This window comes from Primulina tabacum, chromosome 17 (assembly GCF_025594145.1).
Source record: "Primulina tabacum isolate GXHZ01 chromosome 17, ASM2559414v2, whole genome shotgun sequence".
Lineage (NCBI taxonomy): Eukaryota > Viridiplantae > Streptophyta > Magnoliopsida > Lamiales > Gesneriaceae > Primulina > Primulina tabacum.
Window position 1 is genome coordinate 12616314 of NC_134566.1, and position 21676 is coordinate 12637989.

General features: G+C 35.5%; 3 protein-coding genes across 4 annotated transcripts; 1 reads left to right on the top strand and 2 right to left on the bottom strand.

Annotated features, from left to right (window-relative positions):
- Positions 1 to 10126: 10126 nt before the first annotated feature.
- On the bottom strand, positions 10127 to 11864 carry LOC142530500 (uncharacterized). Its single transcript, XM_075636335.1, has 3 exons — positions 11816 to 11864; positions 10759 to 11298; positions 10127 to 10510 (listed from the first exon to the last, which is right to left on the bottom strand). Exons 1-3 carry the CDS (start codon positions 11862 to 11864, stop codon positions 10485 to 10487), a joined length of 615 nt encoding a protein of 204 aa, XP_075492450.1. The 3' UTR covers positions 10127 to 10484.
- A 661-nt stretch (positions 11865 to 12525) lies between these two features.
- On the top strand, positions 12526 to 17338 carry LOC142531522 (splicing factor SF3a60 homolog). Its single transcript, XM_075637682.1, has 12 exons — positions 12526 to 12810; positions 12921 to 13040; positions 13140 to 13244; positions 13410 to 13552; positions 13846 to 13942; positions 14208 to 14372; positions 14716 to 14787; positions 15103 to 15261; positions 15489 to 15566; positions 15737 to 15865; positions 16501 to 16647; positions 16891 to 17338. Exons 1-12 carry the CDS (start codon positions 12637 to 12639, stop codon positions 17035 to 17037), a joined length of 1536 nt encoding a protein of 511 aa, XP_075493797.1. The 5' UTR covers positions 12526 to 12636; the 3' UTR covers positions 17038 to 17338.
- A 289-nt stretch (positions 17339 to 17627) lies between these two features.
- Positions 17628 to 21026, bottom strand: LOC142531721 (zinc finger protein HD1-like). Of its 2 annotated transcripts, none has more exons than XM_075637945.1 (4): positions 20106 to 20410; positions 18741 to 19241; positions 18051 to 18197; positions 17628 to 17966 (listed from the first exon to the last, which is right to left on the bottom strand). In XM_075637945.1, the coding sequence occupies exons 1-4, from the start codon at positions 20124 to 20126 to the stop codon at positions 17898 to 17900; spliced, it is 738 nt and encodes a 245-aa protein (XP_075494060.1). In that variant the 5' UTR covers positions 20127 to 20410; the 3' UTR covers positions 17628 to 17897. The 2 variants fall into 2 exon arrangements, with proteins under 2 accessions (XP_075494060.1, XP_075494059.1); XM_075637944.1 differs by lacking the exon at positions 20106 to 20410 and adding an exon at positions 20699 to 21026 and having other exon boundaries at positions 17630 to 17966.
- Between the last annotated feature and the right edge of the window lie 650 nt (positions 21027 to 21676).

Genomic DNA, 21676 nt, shown 5'->3' on the forward strand with positions numbered 1-21676 from the left:
TTGTTACAGCTTACTTATATGGATCACTTGATAGTAATATATATATGAAAATTCCTGAAGGATTTAAGATGCCTGAAGCACAAAGTTCAAAACCCAGGGAATGTTATTATGTGAAATTACAAAGATCATTATATGGGTTAAAGCAATCAGGTCGAATGTGGTATAATCGACTAAGTGATCACTTGATGAAAAATGGATATGTAAATAATTCAATATGCCCTTGTGTTTTCATTAAGAAAACAACATCCGGATGCGTAATTATTGCTGTATATGTTGATGATTTAAACATCATTGGAACGAATAAAGAAATTCAAGAAGTTGTGTCATACTTGAAGGAAGAATTTGAAATGAAGGATCTTGGAAAAACCAAGTATTGTCTGGGTTTACAAATTGAACAAAAAGAATGTGGAATGTTTGTTCACCAGACAAATTATACAGAAAAGATCCTTAAACGTTTTAATATGGATAAAGCAAATCCTTTAAGTACTCCAATGGTTGTTAGATCATTAAACATAGAAAAGGATCCATTCCATCCATGTGAAGATGATGAAGATGTTCTTGGTCCAGAAGTACCATATCTAAGTGCCATCGGTGCCCTTATGTACCTTACAAATTGTACAAGGCCTGATATATCTTTTGCCGTGAATCTGTTGGCAAGATTTAGCACATATCCAACAAAGAGACACTGGAACGGAATTAAACATATATTCCGTTATCTACGAGGAACGACAGACTTGGGACTTTTGTATTCAAAAGATGCTAATCCAAGTATAATTGGTTATGCTGATGCTGGATACTTATCTGATCCACACAAGGCACGTTCCCAAACTGGATATGTATTTACTCGTGGAGGCACTGCAATATCTTGGCGTTCTCATAAACAAACGCTCGTAACAACTTCATCAAATCATGCCGAGATTATTGCACTACATGAAGCAAGTCGTGAATGTGTGTGGTTAAAATCAATGACCCAACATATCCAAATTTCATGCGGATTATCATCTGATGAGAAGCCTGTGATACTATATGAAGATAATGCTGCATGTGTTGCTCAAATGAAAGAAGGATACATAAAAAGCGACAGAACTAAACATATTCCTCCTAAGTTCTTCGCATTCACCAAGGAGCTTGAGAAGAATAGATGTATTGATATTCGTCACATTCAATCAAGTGAAAACTCATCAGATCTCTTCACAAAGGCACTTCCTACGTCAATATTCAGAAAACACATATATAATATTGGGATGCGCAATCTACGAAATTTGTGAAGAATTGTTCATGTCAACATCAGGGAGAGTTTACGTGACTGCACTCTTTTTCCCTTACTATGGTTTTTATCCCAATGGGTTTTTCCAAGTAAGATCTTTAACGAGGCAGTACAAAAACACGTAATGAAGAAATCATCGTATCATGATCATCATCACAAGGGGGAGTATTGGAAAATAATATTTAAAATGTGTGTATTGAATATTTGAATGTTGAATATTTGAATGTTGAAAATAAGAGTTGTAAATATTGAAAATTAGTGTGTGATGATGTAGGTAATGATGTATTTTATTTTTGGATTATTTGTAAAGATTTCCTATAAATAGATCTCTCATTTGTGAAGAAAATCACAATTGAGTAGAGAGAAAAATATTATAAAGTGTGTAGTTTGGTAAATTTTGAGAGTTTGAGATTTTTACTTTTTACCATAAATTTTTATTTTTTCACAACATAAAAAAATATGTAACCATTTATTTAATTGATTTCCCTCAAATTTAAACTTTATATGGTTGGACGATGCTCAATATTATATATTATTAACTTGTTAAAGATTTGGATTTGAACCTAACTTAACACCAAAAGCTAGCTCAAGGGAGATGATTGTCCAAGTATATATATGTAAGTTCAAGGCATTTTATCCAACCGATGTGAGATAACTAACACACCCTCCTCACGCCCAGAAATGAACATTTGGAGCGTGAAGTTTACAAATGATCTAATTATGGACAGAACGTGTGATCCAACTATGGACAGTCCAACACATAAGAGTTGAACATGAGCTCTGATATCATATTTTAAGATTTGGACTTGAACCAACTTAACCCCAAAAGCTAGCTAAGAGAAGATGATTGTTCAAGTCTCAGATATTTTATCCAACCGATGTAGGACAACTAACATAACTTGCAACAGAAATCATTATTAAATGAAATAAAGTAATCCATACAAGCTTGTTTTAATCATTTATATTTAATGCAATCATGCAAAACTCAATATTTTTTAATCAAATTTATTCACTATTCAAGTAATTTAACTTTTTTAGTAACCATTTTACAATATCTATCAAATTAAGATATTTTTTCGCTCTCCTGTAAAGGAAATTTTGGAATATATTTTCAAAATAGCAGGTGACGGTCTCATGGATTTTTATTCGTGAAACCTAATGGGTCAACCTTGTTCATATTTACAGTGACAAGTAATATTTTTGACATAAAAAATGATATTTTTTTCAGAGTGATTCAAATAAGATATACAACTAACAAAATTGTTTATGTGAAACATTTCACACAATTTTCTGAGTTTTTTTTTTTTTAAAAGTTGTGTTGGGGACAAAAAAAGAGAGCTTTTCCAAGTGTAGTAGTACCCAACATCATTTATTATCTCTCACGCGTTTGGTTTTATTATGCAAAAAAGGCAATTGGCCATTGCACAAATCGAGTGGGTAATGGACACTTGACTTTCCCCCCTTTTTGTTCTCAAAGGGTCAGTGGTCACATCTCAACAAACGACCAACAACATTTATGTTAAATTTGGTTGAGCTAACCTCTTCTGTGTTCCTACGATTCTTTCGAGTAAAATAAGAAATTTGTCTCATAAAATTAATATATTTCATAAGAATTTTTGTAATATATCATCGATCAACTTATGGTTTCTTGTCACTCATTCTTTGTAATTTGGCATCCAATTAAAATAATGCCACTCATACTTAAAACCACAAGTTTTTTGGTTAGTTAATTGGATACCAAATTACAAAGAATCATATATTCTAATCCTTTGATCGATACTACCAAGTCTACTATAAATCACCATCAAAATTTCTGCTATATTTGATGTATCATACCTCGGAAAAATAGAAAATTGCATTTGTCTCTACGATTTTAAAAATTATATAGTATCTACATGAGATTTGTATCGAATATTAATTAATACACATTATCCACAACTAATTAAGAATTAAGCAACTTCATCTACCCATTGAAGATGTACTATGCCAACCTCCCAAATGACCAATGAATAAACGAATCAACGACTGATTGGATCCTCTTTTCGTGAAACAAACCAATGAACTATAGTCGATGTGGGCTTCACATTTTCGACTTCAACGTACAGCAAAACAGTTCTATCAGGGGCGGTTCTAAGATTTAAGCTCTCCGGGAGCTTACAAAAGAGAGACGAATAATTAAAAGAGAAAAATCAAATATAAAGTGAAATGGGCGAGCGCAGAATTAGATATCTGCGGACTTTTTCGACTATAAAGGGGACACAACAACCTTAGATTAGAAAATGGGGTAACCTCCAACCACACAAAATACAGAGAGTGAGAAACGTGAAGAACAAAAAACAAAGAACACAACTTTCAGTGACAAAATCGCAAATTTTGATTCGATCTTTCTCTTCATTTTCTTTCTTAGTATTTCTTTAGTCGATTGGTTTGGCGTTGAAAACATGAATTATTGTTGTTTTTATTGCATCATGAACTAATTTATTTAATATAGAGAAAAAGATAGCTTAGTCGAAGCTATATTTACGAATCATTGATTTATATATGCGAATTTTTCTTTGATTTATTTGTATTTTCCGGATTTTATTGTTTTTAATTACTTGTTCACTAATTCATTTATAATGTTTATTTGAAATCTTTCACTCGGGAGAGGGGATTTCGAAAAATATTATAGAAAAATATATTAGTGGTGTTTATAGAGTTCAGAAAGCCTATAATTTAATCGAATCTATGGAAAGAATAATTGTACAATATAGATTATTTAATATTGGATTTTTAATAGGGATATTGTAATCGAGATAATAAATTCCTATTTATCACTTGGGCAATGGAATAAGAATATTTGAGAATTCTTTTGTACTAAACGATTTGAATTTATGAATATAGATGTTATCAACAATTTAATATAGTGAAGATCAAATGAAATCGTACATCTAGATTCCTCCTTTCAATAATTTTAATCGTGCTTGTGTGATCGACTTAATATTAATTAGTAGATAACAATCACAGCTTGCTTTAATTTTCTAAATAAAGTTTGACTATTTAATTACGGTAATTAATATAATTTTAAATTACACTCTTTGTGGGAAAGGAACAACATCTGTGCTTAACAGTAGCAAAATTGAACAATAGGACTAAAAACATTCTTATCCATTTCAATAGATAAAACAAACAACACATAAAAAAACCAAAAATTCTTGCAAAAAATGGTAACATGATCCATATTTCAATTCAAGATTCTAGATAACACCAACCAAAAATTTATTATAAAACAAGTCAGAAACGACTAAAAAAAACAACTTAATAAATGTTGTGATTAAAATTTAAAGAAATATGCTCACCTGATTTTTTTTTGTCTTTTTCGCTTAATCTGTTTTTTTTGCAAGAGAAATGTTTCACGATGAATTACAATCGACCAAGAATCAAGCTCACTTTCCCGTTTCTATTTATTTATTATGTATTTGTCAATTTTATTTTGTATTATTTTAAAGGATAATTTTGATTAAAAAAAAGAAGGAAAAAAGGGTTGAAAGGGAAAACAATTTGGGAATGATAGGATTCGAATTCGGGTATAACAAATTCATAAAGTTATGTCTACTACTAAGATACATGTTCTTTCCAATTATTTGAGTAAAAAAAAAAATTGGGCCCCCTTTGATCCTAAGGTGGATCTGCCATTGAGTACAATATTTTAAAGAACAAGTTATTGAATGCAGTTTCTGGTTAATTCGACCAATCATTCGGTAATACCACTAAGTTTTTTCATGTGATGCAACACGTGGGCTACATGAAAAAACATATATCGGATCTTTTACCTCATCGAATCAGTAGTTGGGGTATTACAGTTAAGCTAGGATCGAATATATCACAATTTCTTGAATAACAGAACTTGTTATTGGAAGCTATATTCTGCATCCTTTGAGTGTCCTCCAAAGTGGTGGGACGGTTTTGCTGCGTTTTCTTGTGAACCATATTCCCCTTTTTATGGTAAGGATGTGTAACACAACCTGAAAAAGTATGCTGGCAATTCCATTTTCTTGGTTGAGACTAAGATCACTTGGGTGGTCCTACAATCTAGCTCACCATGGTAGGTTGGGGGTTGATTCATCAAACAAGTTTTTCTTGGGTAGTTTTCGATTGAACGACGAGTAAATTTGAAGTTGATCATAACATACCTTTGTCTCTTGTCCGTCGAGCACGAGTTTGCTATCATTGTGCTCGATAAATATGCAGTTCTAAGATGTAAATAATACATTATACTCCAAATATGTTAGAATTCACTTTTTTCATAAAGTCGAACGAATAGCTGCGTCAAACAATAGTTTTTTCACGTTACCATCTTCTTTCATGCGTAAATCAGAACGAATGTCGGTCAGAAATTAGTAACGAAGACTTAGAAATAAGCACAGGAGATGGTGTGAACAAACATAAAAGCTTAAATCGAAAAGATGGTTGGTTGCTTTTTAATGTTGAAAATATATAGCAGAAACGTGGAACGAAGCAATCTTTCAACATGATTGCTTTTTGAATGTCGAGAATCAAACTCCGTGTGTTGTAAAAATCAGCAGTCCCATGAACCAAACTCAAACACCGATTAAACATGAAAGAATCAAAAGGAATTTCGCCACATTAAAGAAGGCCAAGAACTGTTAAACACTGTTGCTTCACATTTAAATGACCAAGAACATAGTCTTACGTCGAGTAATCAACATCTCAGTGTCGAAGAGACGGATGGTCACTTCAGAAAACCTTCCTAGCTAAGACATGACTAAACTGCAGGAAAATGAAAAGGATAGAATGAATATTTAACCCGACTTACCAAATTATAAGAGCACCTATTTCACATATGATGGCAATGACCGTGAGAAGCTGAACATGAATCTCTCTGGTAAAAGTACATCCAGACGCTATACTGACTGAAATTACATAAAAATATTTCATGTTCAATATCTTTCAATATTTCATGTTCAATAAGGTAAGTCAACGTAAGGGAGTTTGGACATAAAATCACTTCGTCTGTATATAAAACTATTTCAAGTGCTTTACAAGTAGAACCAAATAAGTTTTACGTTTAGTTCTAAGGTTAAAAGCATAAGCACTAATGGCTGTGTTTCATAGCTTGTTAATTTCTGTTTTTAGGGCTGCAAAAGCTCAAAAAGCCCAACAAATCATCCATACAACATTTAAAACTGTATTATTTAGAAAAAATTTAAGCACTTTCTAACATTACAAACTCGGAGATAAGAAATTAACATAATACTAATATACATGCATGTGTCAACCAATGAGAAATAAGCCATCGATCAATTAAAATCAATTAAGCTAAATATGTGTCAAAAAGCTAAACCCATACTTGTCAAACATTTGGAAAACTTCCCCATGCAATCTAGGCTATAAAAACACAGCATAAGCTGTAATTTTCGTGATACACAAGTTAGTCTATAGAAACAAGTTTTGTGAAAAATGTGTATTTTGTGTGAAAAATTGTAGAACATATCCAAAATTTCCCAAAAATCCGAACAAAAAATTCCCTACGCTCTTCAATTATCTAGAAAGCTTTAGGAATAAGAGGTGTCGAAAAGTAAAAGCCAAATTCTCCATAAAAATTCGAAACCAAGTCAAGCCGTTAATGTATTTTAACCAAAAACTTCGTTTGCAAGTTGAATGTTCATGCTTTTATTTTATAACTTTGCAGATGGTTTCTGTTTTAGATATAGAAGAAAATTGTTATTCATGTTCTCTAGTTCATCTCAATGTCGGCCGGTTGCCCAAAATTTCACCGGAAGTAGTCTTTTTTGACGACTACAAATTATGAAAATCATTTAAAAAATACGTTTTTTAAGCACGATTGACTGAAAATTTCAAAAAACATTCAACATGAAAGTTGTAGAACGTGCCACTGTGGTTTCACCCTAAAAATCTTGGCCGCATGTGGTGGATGGAGAACACCCACGCGCCGGCGCTTGCCTTCCACGCGCCACGTCATTTTTAAAAACTATCCATGACCGATGGTTTCTGCACTGATTTTTAGGCTTTTGAATCCAAATTTCAAAGTTTTTTTAGTTAGTATATATTATTTATGATAGAGATTAATCTCCTGCCTCTTCTCATTCATGAATGGGGTTAATATACAATGTACAAACGTAAATTAAGGCTAGAGATATGTACAATAATCAAGCTAATTATAAACATAAACTAAGCCTAGAATATTGCTAGAATAATGTACAAGCATGATTTTATGCTAGAATAATTGTATTATCTAACACACCCTCGCAGGCGAAGCGGGAGGTAAGTGGACGCTTAGACTGTCCCGAAAATCATCAAACAAAACATGCGGAAGACCTTTGGTGAAAATATCTGCAATCTGATATCGGGATGGAACATGTAGGACACGTACTTCGCCACGTGCAACTTTCTCACGAACGAAATGAATATCCAATTCAATATGTTTAGTGCGCTGATGTTGTACAGGATTACCGGATAAGTATATCGCACTAACATTATCACAGTAGACAAGTGTAGCTTTTCGGAAAGGACAATGAAGCTCAAGTAGTAAGTTCCTGATCCAGCAGGACTCTGAAACAACATTAGCTACACCTCTGTATTCGGCCTCGGCACTAGACTTCGAAAGAGTCGGTTGACGTTTGGACGACCATGAAATGAGGTTGTCACCAAGAAAAACACAATAACCCGAAGTGGATCGGCGAGTGTCGGGACAACCTCCCCAGTCCGCATCTATATAAGAGACCAATTTGCCAATAAGAGATGTATAAAGATGTAAGCCGAGCGTAAGAGTGCCCTGAATGTAGCGCAAAATGCGCTTAAGAGCATATATATGCGCATTCTGTGGATCATGCATGTGAAGACAAACCTGTTGCACTGCATAAGATATATCAAGACGAGTGAACGTGAGATATTGTAGTGCACCCGCAAGCTGTCTGTATTTTGTTGGATCATCAAAAGGAGCATCTGTAATGGCACCAAGTTTGGATTTGGTGTCAACTGGCGTAAGGCACGTGCTGCAGTTGGTCATGCCAGCCCGTTCTAGTATCTCCTCGGCATATCGTTGCTGCGAAAGGAAGAGGCCATTCGTATGTTTGGTAACACTAATCCCCAAAAAATAACTCAATGGACCAAGGTCCTTCATGGCGAACTCCGATGCCGAAAGGGACATGATAGACTTGCGAAGATTATCGGAGGAAGCTGTGAGAATAATGTCATCTAACATATAGTAGAATGTATGCAACATCAGAACTCTTTCTGTAAATGAACAGTGAATGATCAGATTTGCTGTGAGAAAACCCAATGGAGGAGACATAGTCTGCAAAACGCTGATACGATACCAGGCCCGTGGAGCCTGTTTTAGGCCATAGAGAGATTTTTGTAACAAGCAAACATGATCAGGATATTTGGGATCTTTGAATCCCAATGGTTGATGCATATACACTGTTTCATGGAGATGGCTATGTAAGAAAGCATTCTTGACGTCAAGCTGGTGAATTGGCCAAGAATGTGATAAGGCAATGGTCAGAACAACCGAATGGTAGCAGGCTTAACCATAGGACTAAAGGTTTCATCACAATCCACACCTTGCTTTTGAGACCTGCCATCACCTACAAGACGGGCTTTATACTGCTCAAAATCACCGTTAGATTTCCGTTTATGACGAAAAATCCACATAGACCGAATAACATTCACATTAGGTGGACGAGGCACTAATTTCCATGTTTTATTTTTAATAAGAGCATTATACTCATCTATCATTGCATCCTTCCAATTTGAGTCATGGAGAGCATTTACTGGATTTTTTGGTATGGGTGAAATGATTGTAGTGGTCTTGGAGCTCAAATTAGTGTCATATTTGTGGTTGGGTTTAAAAATGCCATGTTTACTTCTGGTCGTCATTCCATGAAGCACGGGATGAGTAGTACTCGGCCTGGGTGAAGATGTGTTGGGCTGTGATTGTAAGTTTGTCCCTATAGCGGAGGTAGGTAGCAGAGAACTGCTGGCTGGGTTCAGTCGTGCCATGGTGTGAGGGGAATTTATTTGGGTCACAGGCTGACTTGTAGAAGTAGGGGGGATAGGTGGAGCTTGAGAGCCAAATGGGGCCGAAACAGAATGTGGGGCTGGAGATGTGACAGTGCTAGGCTGATCCGTAGACTGAGAATGAGAGGATGAATGTTGTGGGCTATGGTTGTGCATTTGATGAAGTAGAAAAAGAGGTATGCCATTGTCTAAGAAATCGTATTCATGAGATAAATCAGTATGAATCTTGGAGAATGGGAATTCATTTTCAATAAAATGCACGTGATGACACACAAAATTTCTTCCGGTTGACATGTCATAGCACTTATAACCACGATGGTTATGAGGGTAACCTAAGAAAACACAAGGGGTGCAGCGTTGTAGCTTGTTAATTTTGGAGGAAGGAAAAAGGGGAAAACACAGGCAACCAAAAACGCGGAGATGAGAAAAGGAAGGATCTTGTTTATAAAGAATATGAGTTGGAGATGAGTAACCTAGAACTTTGGCAGGGAGAACATTGAGAAGGTAGGTAGCCATCTCAAGTGCATGGTGACAAAAGGAACCCGGAACAGATGCATGTGCAAGGAGAGTGCGAATTATATTATTGATTGATTGAATATGTCTTTCGGCTTTTCCATTTTGAGGTGAAGTGTAAGGACAAGAGAGACGAAGTCGAAGGCCATTATCAATGCATAATCTTTGAAATGAACCATTAACAAACTTTGTACCGTTATCACATTGAAAAGTTTTGATGGGTCTTTCAAATTGAGTTTTGATAAGAGCATGAAAAGCTTTGAAGTATAGAAAACCTTGTGATTTTTAGCAAGAGGATAGGTCTACAAGAATTTACTAAAACCATCAAGAAAAAGAATATAATAGCGATGCCCACTTGAACTTGCAATAGGTGAAGTCCACAAGTCACTATGAATAATATCAAATGGTAAAGTAGTAACAGACATAGAGTCACTAAAAGGCAACTTTTTAAGTTTACCAAGAGGACAAGAGAAACATGATTGTTTAGAAGTTTTATTACAAGAAATTAAATTGCTTTGACAAAGAGAATGTAAACCATTGTCTCCCGGATGTCCAAGACGATTATGCCACAGGGTAGAGGACAAAGCCATGAGAAGCCGAGGGGGAGAATGATTTAGTGGGTTGATTATTTGAGAAGATAGGATATAGATCGCTCATGCTGTCACATCTCATGATTTTGGTCCCTGTCTGTAAATCATTCACAAAAAATCCAAAAGGATCAAATTCAACAGAAACAGAGTTATCGATGGTAAATTTACGAACCGAGATTAGATTTTTGATGAGTTTAGGAGCATGTAACATATTGTTTAAGGATAAAGGTGGGTGAGGTTTAGGCAAAGAAGTACTTCCATGACCAATAATTGGAATCAAATGGCCATTGCCAACAACAATATGATGATGATTATTGCTCGAATTAAAATAAGAGAAAAATATACCTTGATCCGCCGTCATGTGAGATGTCGCTCCGGTGTCCATGTAGTAGTTTCCATCTGGCTGAGAGAGCGACATGGTGTGCATGGCTGTCTCGACGTCCGTAGGAATGTATTCGGCATTAGACGGAGCATAAGAAGCTGTATAAGCCTGCTGAGGCCTTGGGCCAAGAACACCAGATGCCCTATTAGGGTAATTTTTCCGAGGTTGTTGCTGCCATGGACTAGAAGAAAATGGGCACGGTGGAATGGCCCATGGAGCTCCCCATTGTTGATGTGCCCAGTTGCCCCAAGGAGTCTGCCAATGCCAGGGACGTGGCTGCTGTGGGTTTGTGGCAAAGGCAAAATTTCCAACGCCATTGGCGGCGCCACCGCCGTTATTCCTTCCACGGTTGGATTGGTAGTTACCTCGGCCATAATTTTTCTTTTTGTTCTTGCTGTGATTATTATTGTTCCTGCCGGCAGTATTGGGTGAGTGACCATCATCAAAGGGTTGATTGCCATTTGTGGTGGCGAGTAAGGCGGCGGCGCCACCACCCTCCTTGGCTGCAGCGCTTTTAATTGTTCTTTCCCGCAATTAAAGGCGAGACCTGCAATTGTTCACCATGACGTTTAGTACATCAAAATTTTAGCTGATGAACGGAAACATTCACAAAAACTACATTTTTCCAGCAACCAATATCCTTTGAAGACCAACCTGAAAATATTATGAGCAAAATGGGTTTGGAATTTTGATAAATTTTCCAAAAATAAAATTGTAGAAATCATTAAGATACACCTTCCGTAAAATTTTCATATTTTTTTGGAGATGACTTCGAATTATTATGATTTTTCTTGTAAAATATTATATAGTATCATGCTTAATTTTGACCAAAAGTTTGAACATTAGGGTAGTCAAATATCTAGTAGCCTAACTAATACACATAAGATCAAAAAAATTATTACTCTAGGGATTATTGAAGCAACCAGAGTAAGAAAGCAAGCTGTTGCAGTGAGATTTTACTACTGGATTTCTTTCTATATAGCTTTTTGGCATTTGGCCTAACATTTATGATAAAATCACCATTCTGTTTATTAAATATTGCATCATATTGAAACTTCACATTTATCATATTATAATGCATGTTTGAAATGTGAAGATACTATTGAGTTCTAATCATTCATGAACTACTGTAAATGAATGGATGAATGACTGTTTATTGGAACACTGGACAACGATCATCGTACTGGAAATTGAGTCCACTGACAAATGCAGCTTTGGCTCATAAACTGATTATATATGTCAGATATCGGAGTACCAAAGCTTGAATAAAAGGGAATAGGAAAATGAAAAGTTTTATAGTTAGATCTTGTGTGATAATATATCCTATCTAATCCAAAATTTGACCTTATTATATCAAATTTATGGATGGTCTTATCAACATGTTTGATTGTACTTTATATTTAAATAAATCATATAACGTTTCTGCTATTAATGTTAATTATAATAATGTTGTTATTATGAGTCTGAGGCCCAAAAACAATGCAACATTCCGCCTGCTGTAATTTGCATTCAGTTAAGTATTATCATTTTAGAATTACATTTTCCAGTACTAATGCCTGCCCGGATTACTGATGCCTGCCCGGATTACAGAGGCTACAAAATCAAAAAAAAAAAAAAAAATTAAGAATAGAGAAAATATTAAAATTTAAAACAATCTAATCGACCCCTCAATATAATAGTATTATCTTAAAACCCCAACATATTTTCACTCCATGCAAATAGGTCCTTTCTAGTGCCCCACTATCAAAACGACACCGTTGCTTGGCTCCCCCAATCTTCATTCCCTCAACCTCTACAAACAAAAAATCCTAGGTCTCGAGCAGATCTGAAGAATTCGAAGGATGTCTTCGACGCTGCTGGAGGTGACTCGTGCATCGCACGAGGAAGTCGAGCGACTGGAGCGGATCATTGTGAAGGATCTCCAAACCGAGCCGCCGACGAACAAGGAACGTCTCTACCAGAGTCACCGCGTTCGCAACATGATTGATCAAATCACTTCAACCACACACAAGCTCGTAAAACTATTTTTTCGAAGCTTAATTTTTTATTTTTGTACTTTTTTTTTAGCTTCAGGTATTTATTTTGATGATTGATTTACGGTGAATGTTAGTTTTTTGACATGTAGATTGAAATTTACGAGGACAATGACAATGCTAGGAAGGATGAGATTGCGGCGCTCGGTGGACAGAGTTCCACGGGAGCCAATGTCAATGTTTTCAGCGCATTTTATGATAGACTGAAAGAAGTGTGAAATTCTGTGCTTTCTTACTATTGTTTTTTTTTTAAAAAAAAAACAACTGTTCTCTATTTCTTGATATTGATGATGTGTATTGGTGGAATGCAGATTCGTGAGTACCACAGAAGGCATCCTGCTGCTCGATATGTTGACACCACTGATGAGTTTGAACAGCTTCTTAAAGAGGAGCCGGTTATTGAGTTCACTGGAGAGGTTATTACTCTCTTTCTGTTTCATTCAGATGAAATGCACTAGCACATGATAATAGCGGGATTCTGCTGATACAGCTCAAATTTATCTTATTTTTGGATTAATTTATCTTGGAAGTTTGCAGATTTGCTTTTATGCCATTGTTGATAAAAATTTGGATTTTTTCAGGAAGCCTCTGGTAGATACCTCGATTTGCATGAATTATACAATGACTATATCAACGCTAAATTTGGGAAGCAAATCGATTATTCTATTTATCTCGACTTATTTTCGCAACCAGAGAACATATCCTGCAAGTTGAAGCTCACCAGGTAGATCTACCACTTACTACTTTGCTCCATAAGATTTGCAGTTTATACTCTACTTTGTCATATCTTCCACTTTTATTTCTGAAAAAATTGTTAGGGTCATTTTGTCCTCAAAGTTTGTTCCATGTATTTATTAATATGTTGGATTATCTTGTTTGCTTTACCTTCAGAAATGAAAATCTCATGGAAACTCATCTGAGAATTCTTATTATCTGTTCTGCTCCTCTTTCGTTCTCGAGCTAAGAATTGCATGCCATCCATTCTAAACCTGTCGTATTTCTCGTTGTTTTTAACAGGCAGTATAAAGAGTACATGGAAAAACTCCTGGAATATCTTATATACTTTTTCGAGCGTGCAGAACCTTTACAAGATCTTGAAAGGATTTTTTCCAAGGTTTGTTGCTACACCTACTATGATCCACCTTTTCGCTTTGGTCCTTTCTATTGTTATGTTCTTCTTTGGCTTTTTGTTCCCCTGCTTTCCAGTTCAAAATTGATCTAACGAGCACACCAAAATTAGTTGTTACACTATTCTATTTTGATGGACTGTTGAGTATTATTTTATTGACTTTTACTAAAGGGAAAAAAATCCTCCTACTGATTGGTATACATATTGACTGATTTCAGCTTGAGTTCTTATTAGTCTCTGTATCTGGCAGGTAGTTTCTGATTTTGAAGAGCAATGGAGTAATGGTCAGGTTGAAGGATGGGAGAATGAGGGCCAGAAAAATGCTGCCATTCCGGAACAGAATCAAATTATTGATCTTGATTATTACGGCACTGTCGAGGAGCTAATGATAGTAGGACCGGAGAAGTTGAAGGAGGTACTAATGGAAGTGTTGGAAGAACTTTTTCAATTTAAGTATTTGCTTTGGAAGCGAAACATTATTTTCACATGAAAAAGCTAAATTTTTGGAAAAGATTTAGATTAACCAGTTGTATACTTGTTATGCTGATGATTTTTTTCAATGAGTAGCTCCTTGTAATGCTTTCAACAATGAGTAAAAAGCGAATAAGCTTGTCTTACTGATAGTGATGCAGCATATCTGATCCAATGTGATTTAAATCCATTTCTCATTTTACACTTTCTAGTTTCTAGAGTTTGTGAAAGTGCGTTTTACGAAATCCTGTTATGGTTGTATTACTGACTAATACCCTATTTTGTAGGCATTGGCTGTCCTTGGATTGAAAACAGGAGGCACTGTTCGACAGCGTGCAGAAAGGATTTTTCTTACGAAGGTGAGAATACACTCTTTGATGCATAATGTAAATGGACTTGTGCATGTGTACCATTGTACATATGTATAGGTGTGGAAGCTATGGTTGGATGGCTATGAATCTTTTTCTTTCAGATCCAAGTTTTTGCGTGCATTATTTTTAGAGGATCTGTACTTTACTTGATCCAATAAAGTCTCATCTTAGGCGCGTCATGATTAAACAAACTGTGCTATACTTCAATTACCTCATGAAGTAGAAGTTACGGGTTACCTATAATTTGGCACCTGGTGCTGAAATTTATCTGTCTTTGATCTTGTTGATTTTTTTCTGCTCCAGCATACACCCCTTGAGAAGTTGGATAGAAAACATTTTGCTAAGGGCTCACTTGGACCAGATACAAATGGTGGAGCTGTTGCCCTGGGGCCAAATGAAGATGCTAAAGAGATTTCCTTGATGGAAGCCAAATTGAAAAAGTTATGTGACCTGTTGCATGAGGTAAGCTTATAATGTCTCTCACTTCTTTAATTCTCTCACCCTTCTCCATTTGATTTCTGATTTCCCCTTTAGTGTTGGTTCTGCACCCCTCTTTCTCATGGTTGTGATCATTTTACCCAGTTCTTCCACCTTTTTGTGCGTTAAATTTTATATGACTCGGAGGCTGCATAAATGAAATGTTTCTGGAATGGTGACTTAATTTTATTTCTGGTATTTGATTTTTGCAGACCATTGAGCGAACAAAAGAAAACATCGAGAAGAAACATGCCTTGACATATGATGAAATTGTACAAGAACGTGAAGAGGTACTGCTATTCATGCTCTGCTAACCCGGATAATACTGATATGAGATTTTAAAAGGATGGGCTAAGTGTAAAACGTAAATAAAAACAAAACAACTCACCCCTAGAGTATTAGTGCGGTTATTTTGTGTTTATTTGTGAATGTAATTTTTTTTATTGGATTATACCATCAGGATGAGGTGCAACCTGAATCTGAAAGTGATGATGAGGATCAGCAGATCTACAATCCCCTAAAATTGCCCATGGGTTGGGACGGAAAGCCTATTCCATATTGGTTATATAAGCTTCATGGGCTTGGTCAGGTAAATAACCTTCTACTCATGTTGGAATTTGACGAATCTGTGGTGTTTTCCTCTTGCTGTGGTTTTCCGGTGGTCTGTCGTGAAGCTTCTCTATTACTTTCTGTTAAAAGATGTCAGTATACTAAAAGAGTGCTCAGAAAAAATTTAGCTAGTTTAGAATATTTGAGCAATGGGTGGCATACCCTTCCCCCTCAGTGCAGTTAGGAGATGGAAAAGAGGGCAGGGAAAGACAGAAGGAAAATAGATGCAGAATGGTCACAAACAGAGGTACCAAGTAAAAAAAGAAAATGTGGGAAAGGCGGAATGCTATAAAATAATGTCCTTGTGGAACCAAGAAAGCAAAATGAAATAATGGACGATGAACAATTGTAGTTAATGTGATACTAACCTCTTTCTAAATATCCCTTGTTACTGAGTCTTGTTTCCTTTGGGAGTGAGGGATATTGGTGGTTTGATAATAAGTTGGTTTTACTAACTTAGGCTGAAGAGTGAGACTTGTCGGTCATGGTTATTTTTCTACTGTTGGATGGTCTTAATGGTGATTGCCCTTCATGTTTGTATTTTGAGCTGTCTGATACTGTGTTTGGCTTTCTGAACATACTAACTTTTGTTGATGAGTTATTGCACGTTAACAGGAGTTCAAATGTGAAATATGTGGGAACCAAAGTTATTGGGGCCGTAGGGCTTATGAGCGCCATTTCAAGGAATGGAGACACCAACATGGAATGCGATGTCTTGGTATTCCAAATACGAAGAATTTTAACGAAATAACATTCATTGAGGTACGCTTTCTATCATGCAATTTTGGATTTATATCAGCCTCATCTCTTTGTTGATTATTTTCCTGGTGGATGTTGCAACCATCGAATGCTATCCTCATTTGTAGGAACAATGATCCTTGTAATCTGATAACTAGGCATGTTGAAAAACACATTTTTTTAATGATTGATCACTCTGTCAAAAATAATGTTGTATAATACTTTCTCTGGTACGTATGGGTAAACAATATTGATTCATTCACATAGGAAGCGAAACAACTTTGGGAAAAAATCCAAGAAAAGCAAGGTGTAAATAAGTGGCGCCCTGAGCTGGAAGAAGAATATGAAGACAAGGAGGGTAACATTTATAACAAGAAGACATATACCGATCTACAACGTCAGGGTTTGATATAAGGGAGACATTCCGATCCAGCCAATGCCTTTTTGTCTTGGATTGACGGAATCATCCATGCTCGTTCTTTGGTAAAGCTGAAATTGCATATCGAGTTGATCTTCGTGACACGGGATTAATGTTAAAATTATTCTGAAGCAATGGGAGCTTCTTCTCGAGTACTCAATATTCTGACATGGAATTCAATATAACCTAATTTGTAATGATATCATTTAATGATGTCATGTTAGTAGGATCTACTGCTTCGCGCGTAGAAATTGTTTTGGACTATTTAGCAGTGAGACAATTTTGTAGTTTTTTTTCTTTATCTTTCTAAATACTTTTTTTTTTATATATTAGAATTAGACATAGATATAATTTAAATAGAAAAGCGTTGTATAATTATTGAATGAAAAATGTTAAAATAATAAGTGATTTGAGAAAATTTGACGTAAAAATGTTGATTTGACGTTTGAGGCAATTAATTATAGTATTGAAAAATGTATAAAATAAATTTTGATGGCATTACAAATAAAATATTTTCTATTTAAATATCGATGGGTTCCTCCACAGAAATTGGACAACGCAACATTTATCAAGTCACAGAAATTGGATTTATTTTACTATCGAACAAACCAGATATATATACATATCTAATCTACATGAGATTATTCAAGTAACAAAGAAACAAACCCGTCTACCAACTAATAGGTTCATGCATCCATCTTATACTATTAAGTAAATCCTACCTAAGCTTCATATTATCATTGCATAGACCTAAATCTACTGCTCGGGACGCTTCTTTTTCCCCTCACAACATCTAAATATTTTCCACATTCATTCTTGTTCTTGCTCCATGTCACTGTTTCTCCGAGGCTCCTATTTATTCGGTCTTCGCGAATCTTCCACGAATTCTTGGCTGGCTGTCAGCCAACGCCTTCCTGCAAGCATACTGAAACAAAACATATAATAAGTTTCGCAAGTGTGTAGTTTTCAATACCCCATTTTGAGGATAAGCTGATTGTTTTGGACTGACCTTGATTTTCCTGCCAAAGTTTCGCTTGGACTTCTTGCTCCGGTACCTGGAAAGTTTCTCCTTGCGTTCTTCAGAAGTGTAACTACTCGTAATAGTGGGCATGCCCAATGGGGATTGAACGAGGTTTGCATCACCGTTACCAAGAGTCTGTCATAAAAACTCAGAATCAATGAACCGTGCCCCATCCTGTCGAAGAGGACACAAACATCTAAACCTTTCTTAGTTTGCAGACTGTCATAGAACCGTTACATGCATGTGGACTTGAATCATGAGAACAATTAGAGGAGAAATCATATCATTTTTTTGTTCACATGTTTGGGAAAATAGCTACACCCACTGCCTCTTGAGATTCGATTAACTTTACAGAATGGGTGCCACTGGATACTATTTTGACATATCCAATTGTTTTTTTTAAAAAAAACTACTTAAGTTTAACAGAGTTGATGCATAATCGTATAAGGGCATTCAGACTTCTTCCATAATCTGATATGAGACAAGATAATACTGAGTTTCCAGCTTATACTGGTCTAAACATGGAGCCACATTTCTTGGGCACTTTATCCTTTCTTATGGTTGGCAAAAGATTCAATTTGGACACAAATCAATCTTATCGTTCAGCGAAAGAATGGAATCATTCTATGCATGAGTTGCTTGTAAAGAAGATAAACAAGAAAGTAAGTGATTTTGAACCTTTATGTCTCCATCACTATAAGCTCTTCGCATCCGATAAACATCTCCAAAGTCCATAACAGGAAGATCAAGGAAATTCGGCCTCAATGAAGCCTCGTGTACATACTCCATTGAACTCAGGCAGCTAGAACTAACACTTTTCTGGAACGAACTCTCGATGATGGAGATTCCATCTGTCTTCACAGCAGGAATTTCGATACTTAGGACATCAGATAGAGGCGTTTCATTCCCTTCTTTGGCTAAAATATCCTTCTTGCATTCGTAAAAAACATCACTGAGAAGCTGACCGCTCTTGATGGATGATTCGATATCCGACACAGTCAATGGTTGTGGGGATATGATATTTTCACCACAAGAAATCATTGAAATGGCAGCTGTCATCGGATCGATTCCCATAATTGGTTCTTCAATTACTGGTTCAGGGGCCTTGAAGAGATCCCCTTCCCCTCCCAGGTTGTAATCGGATATAGTGGAGGTCTGAATGACACTACTTGTTATGCCCTACATTAAATTAAAAGACAAGAAATTGTTAGTGATGTAAAAATCAGATGGTGATGAGCATTAAAAAAGTTAACGGCCTCTATATACCGTCACCTATTCATGATTTTAGACATAGTCAAGAAGCATAAACAAAATAAATATAGGTCACCAGACATTGTCACCTTTTTGATTTCGGAATTAAAACCTTCTAAAACCAATACCAATGTCCAAATATTCAAAAAAGCGTGCATTGGTCATTCCCCTGGTTTTCAATTTGTCAACTCTCACAATGTTCTAAAAGCAAGGATGCTAAAGCTATATGGTCGATAAATTCTCCATTGCACTCCATCTTAAGACATCATCCAGCAGTGGTGTACCACCCGATCTGTGGCGTGGCCAGTCTTCAGCCCTCGCACTTACCATTTCCAGCTCTTTTAAGAGGTGTAAAACAGGTTCCCAAACTCCATACTGGCAGAGCCAAAAATAAGGAACAAGGGGGGCTAATATGAATCAAATTTTTTTTATATGATTTAGGGGAACAAAATTGTAAATATTGGTATGCATAGGAAAATATAAGAGGGATAGGACAACATCCATCTCATCCCACCCCACCCCTCCTCTCCTCACTGCCGGCAAGGCCGCAACCAATGAAGTGATATCTACAAGAATGCAACAAACACGAGTCTTCTACCCTTTTCCTAGAAATCCCTACAATCTCAACTCTCAAGCAAATAAAGAGCGCAAGGAAGGGTAAAATAACCCGTTTCAAGGTAAACAACAAAGCTACTCCAACGAATGGAAATCCATCAAGAAAATGGAAAACAATTAATAGAATAGCAACAACTAAAGGGTAGCTGAGCTTAGCTTAGCTTAGCTTATCTCTACCTTTTTCCCAACTTTTTCCATCTTTAATCAGCTCAAGTGGGATAAAAAGTGAATTCCCAACGCATTACAAGATCAAAATAAACAAAAAGGAACTGTGCAAAATAAAAAGAGTAGTCATCCCCTATTTTGTCTTTTTTGAATGAAAGGAGAATGGGGCAGTGAGTGAATGACACGGAACTAATGATTATGATATTATTTCCACATCTTCTTTCATCTCCTTTTATTTCCCTCTTCCATAAATAGATCCCAGCACTTAAAGAAGAACTGAAATCACTTTTCGTTTATGCTGCTTTAATCCCCATTAAATAAATATGTTTTAAATAAAAATTCAAGCAGTGAAACGTCACTAATAACCCACCAAAATATTGGATCTTGAACTGGAAAATCTTGTAAATTCCATTAACATTCACCAAAATACAGATGATTACTTAGAACCCACCTCAAGAAAATCCAATGAAGATGAAAAAAAACGCCAAATAAAAAATGTGTAGACAGTCAAGCAAATGAAAAGAGCCCCTCAAAACTTAATCATTCTAATTTTGAAAAGAAGATTAATGCAGGCCAAGAAAAGAAGAAACAAGGAGATTACTTACCAATGAAGCATTGGTTTTGTGTGAGCAGCAAAACTCATCAAACTGCTGAACTTCTTGAGCGAAGTTCTGAAAGTAAGGGAACAAAAGCTCAGTATCCGCATACATTTACCTCACTTTTTCTTTGAAATTTGTCTTCTTTTGACGATTTACAGAAATATTAGAGAAGCTGAGTGTAAATATTTTAGATAGAAAGAGAAAAACTTTAATGGTGGGAAGGCCTATTTATAGGGTATCAAACAGAGCTAGAGGGAAAAGGAAAGACAAAGTAGCAGCACAAGCAGTGATGGAACTGTTTGCCTGAGAGAGGAGTGAAAGGAATCTGATTTTGTTGATTCTTTGGTGTCTTCATTTCTAACAGTAAATTAAATAAATAACAAAAATAAAAGAATTAAAAAATTTCTTAATTAATTTTGTTTAATTTAATCATATTAATTATGTTGGATTTTATAAGAATATAAGTATTTTTTTAAGCGGGAGTAGTTATATTATAATTATATTTGGATTCTAAAAACTCATCCCAAATTTAAGATTTTGATATCAGATTAGCTGTGAGTTATCAACTATTATAAGTAATTTCAATCATCTATTTTTGCATAAAATAAAAAAATCCAATTCAATAGAATAGATTTAATTTTTTTTTTCAAGTAATTCTTGAATTATTCAATTTTGAGTGATGCAAGTTTTGGTAGTGTGGTGACGAAGATTTAAATAAGAGAGAAAACAAATACTTGATAGATGAAAATTCTACCTAAAAAAATCAAAATTCAAGAAATAAGTGTTTGATCGGGATATTATTCGAATTTGGTTTCGGTCCTATTCACTAATGAAGCCTAATTTTTTTACAAAATTTATATTATTTTGGTACCAAAAATAACAACAACAAAATAACAATAATAATAAATAGTTTATAGGTATGGTCTTAATGGTGACGACATGAGCAAAAATGAATTATAATTTAATAAACAATTCCTCAATTTA